Here is an 11223-nt window from a genome sequence, read left to right as displayed (position 1 = left end):
GATACTGATACAGGATGAGTATGATTAGATTTATTGCTAATACAGTATCTAAGTATAGTCAGTGAAGTTTATAGTATAACCATGTCTTAAGGGTTGTAAGATAAGCAGGTACAGCTAGAAATGTACAGGTTCACAGTCTTTGGCCTTACAGAATGTACAATTACAAAGCAACAAAACACCTATGTACCTACTTAAGAATTTTATCTCCACATATAGCTAGGTTTCAGCACTTTCACTCACCCTTCCAAAAGTGAGTGTTTCCCTGTCCTCAGGCTGCATGTACAATGCATGCATCCCTGCCAGGGAGGGAATCCACCCAAAAGCTGACTGCAGCCTTTGAAGACCATCTTCCCTGACTCCAGCAGCATTTTACACCCTTTTGCAGGCTGATGTGTAACCAAGTCAACCTTGATCACCACAGCTTCTCCATCTCTGGAATGCATTCATTAAGTGAGCATCCAGGCCTCGTCCTGAAATTCCTACCCAGTGTTCTCATCTTAGCACAACTCCCACCTAGTGCTCTTACCTAAGGCCAGATCACGTCACCTGCCATAGACAGTCACAACGGAAGAGGTTGCGTGTGGGGCAGGGAGGATGAAGGGGAAGACCTGACTATCCTGTTGCATGTATTGACAGTGTGTATGGTTCATATTTACCTTCATAGAATATGATTATTTAAAACCTGTCTCTAACTGGCTTAACAGGTGACCAGGAATCAGTTGGCTTGGCCATTACTTTTGCCTTTCTTAGGACCAAAAAAGGGTTGATATTCTACTTAGATTTGTTTTAACAATATGTGTGGTCTAGTTTGCAGTTTAGATTGGAAGAGAGTTCAAAAAAGAAGTCCAGCAATGCTGTATTGTGCAATACTTCCAAGTTTACTTTACTGGATGCACTGGGTAAATCTCTCAATGATACTTATATATAAATAACAACTCCCAACTTTACAAGGATTCTACTCAATTTTTAAGTAAATATTATAAATGTAAAATATGTATTAAAAAAAAAAAAAGGAGGCAGTGGATTAAAAATCTATTTCAGGCAAACTTGTGTATCCTCATGAGTGGATAGACCTCAAGGCAGGGACTTGGGGGAGCAAAGTCCCTCCCACAGTAAGAGAAGAACCTGAACATACATAAGTCTACAGGACCTGATGAAATGCATCCTAAACTCTGGAGAGAATTGACTAATCTAGCTGGCAAGACACTCTCCTTGACACGTGAGAACTGTTATCAGTCAGGTGAAATCCCAGGTGACTGGAAAAGAGGGAACACTGCACCCATCTTTTAAAAGGGTAGAAAGAAAGTCTGGAAACTGCCAAGCTGTCAGCCTCCCCTCTGTGCCTAGGAAGACCATAGGACAGTTCCTCCTAGACACTGTGTTTCAGCAGATGATTCAAGACAGCCAGCACAGCTCACCAAGACCAACTCTGTGGCCATCCATGGTGAAGTGACTACATCACTGGACAAAGGCAGGGCCACAGATGTCACCTATATGTCACCTACATGTCATTCTGTAAGACCTTTTCCATAGTCCACCTAAGCCTTCTCTTTAAACTGGAGAAAGAAGGATTTGATGGGTCATCTATTTGGTGGATAAGGACCTGGCTGGATGGTTGCATCCAGAGGGTAGTGGTCAATGGCTCAGTGTCTGAATGGAGATCAGTGACAAGTGGGCTTATTCAGGGAATCATATTGGTACCAGGACTTAACATCAATGACATAGACAAGGGGATGCAGTGCACCCTCAGCAAGTTTGCAGGTGACATCAAGCTGAGTGGTGCTGTTGACACATCTGAAGGACAAGATATCATCCAGAGGGACCTGGACAACATCAAGAAGTGGACCTGTGTTCAGCAAGACCAAGGGTAAGACGCTGCACCAGGGGCAGCACAACCCTTGATATCAACACAGTCTTGAGGATGAACAGATGAGAGCAGTCTTGATGGGAAGGACTTAAGGGTATTGCTGGATGGCAGGCTGGACATGAGCCAATTGCTTAGAGCCTAACAACACCAAGGTAGTGGATTCAATTCCTCTATGGGCCATCCACTTAAGAGCTGGACCCAGTGATCCTTGTGGGTCCATTCCAACTCAGAATATTCTGTGATTGCGTGACTGTAAATGTGCATTTCATCCTACCTGGAGTGCTGTGTTTAGCTCTGGGATCCTCAGCACAGGAGAGACGTGGACCTGACGGAGCAGGACCAGAGGGACGCCACAAAAAATCAGAGGACTGGAGCATGTCTCCTGTGAAAACAGACTAAAACAGCTGGGGCTGTTCAGGCTGGAGAAGACTTCAAGAAGACCTTATTGTGGTGTTCCAGTGCCTAAAAGGGGGTCACAAGAAACACGGAGTCAAAACTGTTAGTAGGGCCTGTAGCAAAAGGACAAGGGTAATGGTTTTGAATTAAAAGAGGATAGATTCAGACTAGATATAAGGAAGAAATTTGTTGTGGTGAGGGTGATAAAACAACTGAGGAGGTTGCTCAGAGAGGTGGTGGATGTCCCATCCCTGAAAACAGTCAAGGTCAGGTTCGATGAGGCTTTGAGCAACCTGGCACACTTGACGATGTCTCTGCTCATTGCAGGGTGTTTGGAACTAGATCATGTCCTATCATAAAATGCTTCAAGTGGAAAAGAACCTTAAAGATCATCTCTAGTTCTAAACCCCCTGTCATGGGCAGGTCTTGGTATAGCTCAGTGTGATGGGTGGTTTGTGTTGTCACAGCATGGTGGGAGTAGAGGGGAATGTGGGATGAGGTGTAGTCTCCACGGTCTTGTTCTTCAGCCTGGTACCCAGTAATGTTTTACAGAAACCAAGTACACCTCCTACAAAAAAGTATCCCATACAATGTGTCCACAAAGGCTTGACCACAGTCCCATCCACAGCAATTCACACAGTAGTAGTTATAAAATATACCCCAATTTTGCTCCTAATCAGGGGATGAGAATTCAGTGTGAAATTGCAGGGACAGATTGATGGATTTGTTCTCCTTGCTCTCCCCAGAAGGGACACCTTTTGGCAAGCCCTGTGTCCTCAGATATGCTGAGTGCTGACCCTGATATTAAGATTGTGATTGCAATTATACTTTTACTGTTATAAATAGCTACTCTGCAGTTAATACATTGTCACCAGCAATCCAAAAGAACCTTTTATATTGGACTCAATGAACTGTGCTATTTGTGAATCCAATTGGCTCTTTTGATTGCAACCAGACCTATAGTTCATGGACTATTTGTGCATCTGGTATGGGACCTGTAGTTATGACTTTGCAACACAAGGGACACCTTTATATCATCACCAAAGATGACCTTTAAAGCTCCCTTCCAACTCAAACCATTCTATGATTCTGTGTGTGCAGTTAACCATTACAGCATATTTGCAGGACCCATGATATTGTAATGTTCATGAGACTTAACATTGGCAAAGACAACCTCAAAAATGTGTAGCAAACAAAACAATGTCTAACTGATCCTAAGCAGGAAGTGTAGTACTCTCAGCAGCTATGAGCTGCAAATCAACTGCTGGTCAATACAACTACTTACTATCCTCCCTGTTCATTATTCTTCTTGCTGACTAAATCAAGAAGAGAAGGCATGGTCACACTGGGAACTCATGCACATTCTAGTAAAGAAGAAGTTACTATTTTGGGGAGAATTCCAAGTAGTTTAGGTAGCTAACTTAAGACATGAAAGTCCCAAACCTTCCTGCAGACACAATAAAAAGATAAACTACTCCAGATGTGGAGAACAAACCTAATTTAAACGCCTTCAGTCTCTCTTCTCTATTGAAACAGACACCACTTGAATGCATTATATTCATTCCCCTGCCCCCAGTTTGTACTGGGAATCTGGTAAGTCACGAAGTTTTCCTTTTGTAACTTTAGAAGGCAGACATTATTTATGGGTCTCTGAAGGTACACCAAATCCAAGAACTCTGCTGTATGCACATGTCCATATTCAGTCATCTGCACAGGCTACTGTGAGCGACATCTTACTCCGCCATTTCTACAGGAAGAATGTTGATGTAAGAACCAGGACTTTTGCTGCCTACCATAATACCAATTCTCAGAATTATTGACAGAGTTTCTGCCTTTCACTGACAGGTGAATTCTACCATTACAAGAGAATTAAGTCCCTTCTCCAAGAAGAAAAATTGCTCTCTGTGTATCCCTATCAGGCAAATATTTAAGATATTACCAGATGCACATACTGAAATTGTATCAGCAAATTAACTCCCAGCACACCTGCCAGAAATTTTTAATAGCAGTTGTAAATCTCTAAAAATGAAAAAAAATCAATATAAGCCAATAAAAATGAGCTTAAAAATAATTTGAGAGGAATTAACCACATATACTGGCCCTGTATTTTCATTTTATTTTCATTGAATGTGAACTTCTAAATTTTAAGGTCACCTGGCATGATGTCTGCTTGATTTTCCTGTTTTCTAAATACTCTTGATGCAAAATAGGTCAAAGAAAGAACTAAAGAAAACACAATTTGGAAAGAAGATCTATTAGGAAAAGGTGTGAAATAAAAAAAAAAGGGGTAAAAGACATCAGGACTAGACAAAAAGGTGCCCAGGAGCCTTTGAAATAAATTCAGATCACATACACATTGGCTTTTCTGGTTGTCAAAATGATCCCTAGCGCTGGATGACAGGTACTTTATAGTAATTTGGTGTGCTGGTGTGAAGGACTAAATCAATTACTGAGACTGGAAAGGATGGCATAGAAAAACCTAGCAAATGTGGGAATTCAAAAAGATACCAGGTCTTATTCCACAGTCAAGTTGTGGAATGTATTGTCCGATTTGGTGCTTTGTGTAACAGAGCAAAAACTGCCCTCCACATTACTTTTATAGCTGCTCTGAAAACTGAAAAGCTGAATTTGACAATATCACTCTGGCTGTTAAAAAACCTGGATCAAAGTGGGGCCAGAGAATTATTTGCCTAGGTTTAGCTCCACACAAGAAAAGATTTCTTTCCTCTAACAGAGCACTGTGAATGCCAAAGTCCTCACCCAAAATTGTAGTTGCAAATACAGGCAGAATTCAAACCCTCATTAAATAAAGACAGGACAGAAAAATGCTTTAAACCATTTTAAGAAGTTAATTTATTGACAATATATAGTCCTGAATATAAATAATTATATTCTTGACAGCTAAAAGGTGTGGTAATTGAAGAACTCACCTATTTTCTCTTAAAATTTTTGTCAGCTGTATGATACCAAAGGTAATTCCAAACTTCAAAGTCAACATTTCCATTATTATTATCACTGTATAAAATATTCATTTCTTTAACTAAAAACTGTATGTGAAAGTTTCTACCTATGAAAAATGTGATGTTTCATGCCATGCCCTGCCGATCAACAGTCCAGCCAGAGAAGTCCATCAGCACTAGTGGGACTAGGTACTGATCCTGTTCCTGCTCCAGCAGTACCACAGCAGCCTCCTTGCAGCCACACAAGGGTGCAAGGCCAGCAGTGAAGGCTCCTCTACTCCCCCTCCTGGGAGGCCCGAAGTTCAGCTGCTGCCTTTCCTCACAGAGTAAACAGCCTGCTTTCTGCTCCAGAAATGAAGCACAGCCGAGCTGGATGGATTTTGCAAATGAAGGCAGGAGCTGGGAGGGGGCAGAGCTCATCATCCAGCTGTCTGCAGAAGGCAGCCCCACTGGGACTCCTCTCTCCCGTGCTGAGGAAGCTCAGGAGGCCCCAGGCCACGACCCTGCTCCATTCCAACCCCCTCCCTCAGACTCTCTTCTGTCTGGAACATCCCAGCCCAGACCCTCTTCCTTCCAATGGCACCGTGGGGCATTTCCCTAGGAACCAGTCAGTGCAGCAGTACATTGAACAGCACCTGCAATGTCATCTCCAACTGAGACATCCAAAACTAGCCGATTCCCACCAATAACAGTGGCGTGATCAGACAATAGGGCAACAAAGTAATGCATGAACCATCCCAGTGTAGATAGCAATTTATATTTACTACAACCTGCCTGAATGGCATCTGGCATTTTTAATACCACAATTCAATAAGAATTAAAAGAAAGAGCTCTAAACTAGGTGGATGGAGGCAGGGTTTCTAAACACAGCTTCTGCAGATTTAAAAACACAGTTTTTACACAAGAATAGGAAAAACTATACTGAAGGAGAAACACAAGCAGCTTGTAAAACTGATGACAATGGAGCAAGCCCTTATGAATGCTTCTCAACCCATCAATCATACTGACTCCCAGCCACACTACACCACCATTCCACAGTCTACGCACTTTGAGACAGGCATGATTTCACACCACATGGGATTCCAAGATCCCCGAGTTTCTGGAAAATAGATTTTGTCCCAGTTTTTGTGACAGATGGAGTTGATAGTCTCAGGATGAAAAAAGCGCCAGTTTTGACAGGCAGCAGATACCGATGCCCCTTGTGGTTGGAGACGATGTTGCTCTGGAATTAAGGTAGCACGGAAACGAAAGGCAGTGGGCAAATGCACGACTACTTTGTTATGTTCCTCTCCTAGTGCCTTGATATTTTTGCTACTACTTCCTTATAAATTGAAAGTGTAACAAGAATGCAGGACTTCAGCAAGGCATTCCGCTTTCAATTGAAACTAATAACAGTTTTTTTGAAACTTTTTACTAGTTGGCAGATCAAGTATCAAAGAACTACACTGGGATCTACTGTATTTCTGCCAACAGGCACCCTCGTAAGTCAGTGTTTTAAAACCGTGCACAAAAATCTCAGGCGAGAAGCTGAGCTGAATGACTTTAAAATCGGGGGGTATGCGGCAAGTGGAAAGTTGTAACACTGAAAGTACAGCAAAGGAGTACTTACATGGTCGCACTACACCACTAGTAGTTAGCTTTGCTCTCCCGGAGAGTACTAGCACTCTGAAACCAGGACCTCTGTTTCTATCTCTGTAAGAACAAAGTCGGTCCCATTTTGAGCCTAATTCTCTCTGCCGTTCTGGTAGCGGCTCTGCTCTCCCTTGAATCACCGGGAAGTTTGGGTACGCGCGCTACCCGAGCTAGAGGACTTGCTTTTCCCCTCCTTGCGGCAGGGAGCAGGACCAGCGAGAGCACCATGCCTGCCACACGGGCGGCGCGGAGAGCCGTGCGCCCGGCCCGGCGCGGTGCTGCCGAGCAGCCCGCGGCCGCTCCGCCACCGCCCGGCTGCCCCGGCAGCGCCTCTCGCCCGGCCGCCGCGCCGCCTTAACGGGAGGAGGGGCTCCTCGGGGGGCTGTCACTCTCCTTAAGCCTTTCCTTTCAAGCTTTGAATGTGAGCTGCCCTCCAGCCCCCCTCTCTCTTCCCTCCCTCCAGCACATCGTAAAGAGAAGGAGGGAAAAAAAAAAAAAAAAAAGGTTTCAACAACAGGCTGGGCCAATGGCAAGTGGCGAGGCAGGGAAAGGGGGCCGAGCGAAGGGAGAAAAAGTGGAGAAAGGGAGAAAGAGAGCGAGAAAGCGCAGGCTGGGGGGGTTGTGTAAAAGAAGAAGCGTTGCTAATTTTTTTTGTTTGTTTGCTTTTCCATGCATGCATAATGAAGCCTAATCAGAGCACGTTGCTGCTGCTTGGAGGGCACTTTTGTATTTAAAGCCTTGCAAAGAAAAAAAGATCCACAGAAGGATCCACAGAGCAGCTTGCAGGGCTTGTTGACAACAGAAGCAGCATCAGTCGCCCAGAGAGAAAGAGACCGCGAAGGCTGACTCTTCTCCTTTCCCAGTGCTCTCGTCTTGGTAGCGAGGAAAGATATTTCTTCTCCGCGCCACCCGAAAGCGTGATCCGAACCGAGAGGGAGCGAGCGGAGCCGGGACTGTGAATGGGATCGGAGCGGCTGGCATGTGCAGAGATGCTGCGAGCGGAGAGTTAAAAGCTCCCGAGGAGGCAACAGCAGCAGCTCGGCATTTATTTTTTGGGGAAAAAAAATAAAAAAGAGAGACGGAACTGCATGAAGAGCAGTACAGCACCATGAGCTCTCCCGGCGCAGCCCGCGATTCCCGGAGCGCACTACGGATCCGCTGTCGTCCGAGCCCCTGTTTGCACTGACTCCCCGCACCTCTCCGGGCGCCTTCGCCGCCGCCTCGCCGAGCCCGGAGCAGCGGGTGGGGGACACGGGAAAGCCCCCGGGCGCCTGCTTCGTACCGCCGCCCCGCCGACTTCAGCTCCCGGGGGCTGGAGAGCCCCGGGCCCGGCGCGCATGGATTGATGCGAGGAGACCTCATGCACACGGCCGGCGGGAGTTTTGGAAACTTTTCCACGGGCGGCAGCTCCTTCTCCTCCTCCTCCTCGTCTACCAGCGCCTCTTCCCAGCTCGCCCGCGGCTGCAGCCACTACCCCCGTCCGCGATGGTGGCCCGCTCACCCGCTCGGCACGGAGGCGGCGGCCGGCGCTGGCCGCGGGCGGCCGCCTGGTTGTGGTTGGCGGCGGCGCTGGGCGCCGTGTGGCCGCCTCGGGGCTCGCTGGTGCAGGGCCGGCGGCTGATCTGCTGGCAGGCGGTGCTGCAGTGTCAGGGGGAGCCCGAGTGCAGCTACGCGTACAACCAGTACGTCGAGGCGTGCGCCCCGGTGCTCCTGCAGCAGCAGCCGCCGCCGGCGGGCGGAGGGGACGGCCCGGCGGGCGCTGCAGGCGCGGCCGCCTCGTCCAGGCGGCGGTGCCCCAGCCACTGCATCGCGGCGCTCATCCAGCTCAACCACACCCGGCGTGGCCCGGCGCTGGAGGACTGCGACTGCGCGCAGGACGAGAACTGCCGCGCCACCAAGCGCGCCATCGAGCCCTGCTTGCCCCGCACCAGCAGCCCCGCGGGCGGCGGCCCCGGCGGCGGCGGCCCCGGCGGCCCCGGCGTCATGGGCTGCACGGAGGCGCGGCGGCGCTGCGACTGGGACAGCCGCTGCAGCCTGGCGCTGAACCGCTACATGACCTACTGCGGGAAGCTGTTCAACGGGCTGCGCTGCACGCCCGAGTGCCGCGCCGTCATCGAGGACATGCTGGCCGTGCCCAAGGCCGTGCTGCTCAACGACTGCGTCTGCGACGGGCTCGAGCGGCCCATCTGCGAGTCGGTCAAGGAGAACATGGCCCGCCTCTGCTTCGGCGCCGACATGGGCGGCAACGGCGCGGGCAGCAGCGGCGGCTCGGACGGCGGCCTGGAGGAGTACTACGACGAGGACTACGAGGAGGAGCCGAGCCAGAAGGGGAGGGACGACGCGGAGGACAATGCGGGCGCCGAGCCCGGCTTCCCCGTGCAGAGAGATAACGCTGGCCGGCCCGCCGGGGCGGCTGGGGCGCTGCTCGCCTCCATCTTGGTGCCGCTGCTGCCGCGGCTCTAGCAACCCTCCCTTCCCGCACCCCTCCTGCCTGCTTCCCATCGCTGCCTCCCTCCATCGCTGCCTCCCTCCGCATCCCCATCCCCTTCGCCGGGCCGGGCCGGGCCAGGCCCCCCGCGCCGAGCCGCCGCGGGCCTCTAGCCGAGCCCTCCCGCGGCGGCCGGGGATCCGGCCGGCGGGGCCCCTCGGCGCGGAGCGGCTCTAAACGCTGCTCCGGCCGCGGATTCCCCGACCCATCGCCCCGGCGCCCCTTCCCCTCGCGTCTCCCCCTCTGCCCCCGCTGCTCCGCGCAGCCCCCAGCAGACCCCCCTTTCCCCGGCCCGACGCTGCGAGCCGGCCGCTGGAGCGTGGCCGGGGCGCAGGGGCCGCTCGTGTTTCGGGTGTTGGTCTCGAGTGTGCACTATGCAATTGCTGCCACCCTGCCTTCGTGTTACTAGCGAGCGGAGCGGCTGACAGAGACTGCGGGCGAGGCCGCTAGCCGCCCCCCGGAACAAACCGGGAGTTGTGGCATGCTGGTACTGGGGGTCTTTTAAGAGTTTTGACATGAAGGTTAGTAAGAGGTGAGCAACCCAAACTTGCTGCCAAAGCGTTGCCGTACTAGTTAGTCAGCAACTTGATTACCATTAGCCGCATCTCGCTCTTCCTGATGCAGTTGTGCCCGAAAGGGGCTTTTGCCTCATCTGCCGTTAAATTTAGGCAAATAGCAGACTGAATAAATTTGGTGGTTTACAGCACTCCCTCTTGCACACACGTATTCCCTATAACAAAAGCGTGCCAGCAGCCGTCTCTTTCTCTGTAACCTAGCGACATTAAAAAAAAAAAAATTGTTTCGGAGTTGTTGGCTATACTGAACAATGCAACTTTTGTTTTAAAAGAGCTCTGCACTGCCATCTTTAAAAGACACTTTTAAACTCGAGAACATGTATGTACAAATATCCTGAAAAGTTTTATTGCCTCGTCATATCAGGGTGCTGACCTCTGGTAAATCTTATATAAAAAAAAAAAAAGTATTTAAAACTGGGATTTGTTACCAGTCGCTCTTCATTGTATATAGAATTTTATAAATTGTATGCTTTGGGGATAATTTATTTAAAAAAATAATAAAAAGTTTTAATTCCACGTCCTATTTGCCAGGTAGCTGCATTTGCTATTCGTTTCTGGAAAGGTACAGATTTCACTTTATGTTTAAAGGGATACCAGCAACAGTGATTAAGTGAAGTATTCTCTAGAACATCAAATGTACAGTGTATTTTACAGATTGAAAGTTAACTTTCTTATTTGGAGAGACTTTATGAACGTTTTAGAATTGTATAAACGCATTTCTGAGCTGCCTTAAACCTTGTATTTTTTATAGAAGGCGTAAAAAAAAAGGCCTGTCTTTTAAATATGTACGGCTTTTTTGTATTTTCTAAACGTGTAAATTAGTAAAGAAAGAGCTTTAAATAATGGATGCAGTGAAATTGTTTTCCAGGGACACTTGAACTCTCAGCACCCGAAATGTGGGGGTGGGGGAAGAGAGGCGGGGATCAAACCACAGAATAACAAACCAAAAAACAGTCAAAAAACAAAAATCTGTGTCTGCCTGTAATACTTCACATAGATGTAAATTACTGCTATTCTTACTTTAATGGATAATTACATGCAAGAAGTAAATACAGCTTTGAAAGTACTTCTTTAAATGAGTGGTTGATTTTATAATGCGTTGGCATGGTAACTTGCCAGTGCCAGAAGAGAGTAAAGCAATTCAAGGACACTGCTCCTGTACATATACGTGTAGAATTGCTTGTGCACCGCGCTTCCTTCGTGCAGGCACGCTGCGCTCGCAGAAGTGCTCCTGGGCGTGCAAACAAGTGGTGAGAAATGCATCACACGGAGGCGGCAAGCGTTTCGGACAAGGCGTCGCTCGGC

The 11223-nt window shown here is 48.5% G+C and overlaps 1 protein-coding gene across 1 annotated transcript; it reads left to right on the top strand.

Moving 5' to 3' along the window:
* Positions 1-6929: 6929 nt before the first annotated feature.
* Positions 6930-10984, top strand: GAS1 (growth arrest specific 1). Its single transcript, XM_064403075.1, has one exon. It carries the CDS (start codon positions 8341-8343, stop codon positions 9316-9318), a length of 978 nt encoding a protein of 325 aa, XP_064259145.1. The 5' UTR covers positions 6930-8340; the 3' UTR covers positions 9319-10984.
* The last annotated feature ends 239 nt before the right edge of the window (positions 10985-11223 follow it).

The sequence above is a fragment of the Passer domesticus genome, chromosome Z (assembly GCF_036417665.1).
Source record: "Passer domesticus isolate bPasDom1 chromosome Z, bPasDom1.hap1, whole genome shotgun sequence".
Taxonomy (NCBI): Eukaryota; Metazoa; Chordata; class Aves; order Passeriformes; family Passeridae; genus Passer; species Passer domesticus.
Note: the sequence above shows the minus strand (reverse complement) of the source record. Positions and strands in the feature narration are given on the sequence as shown.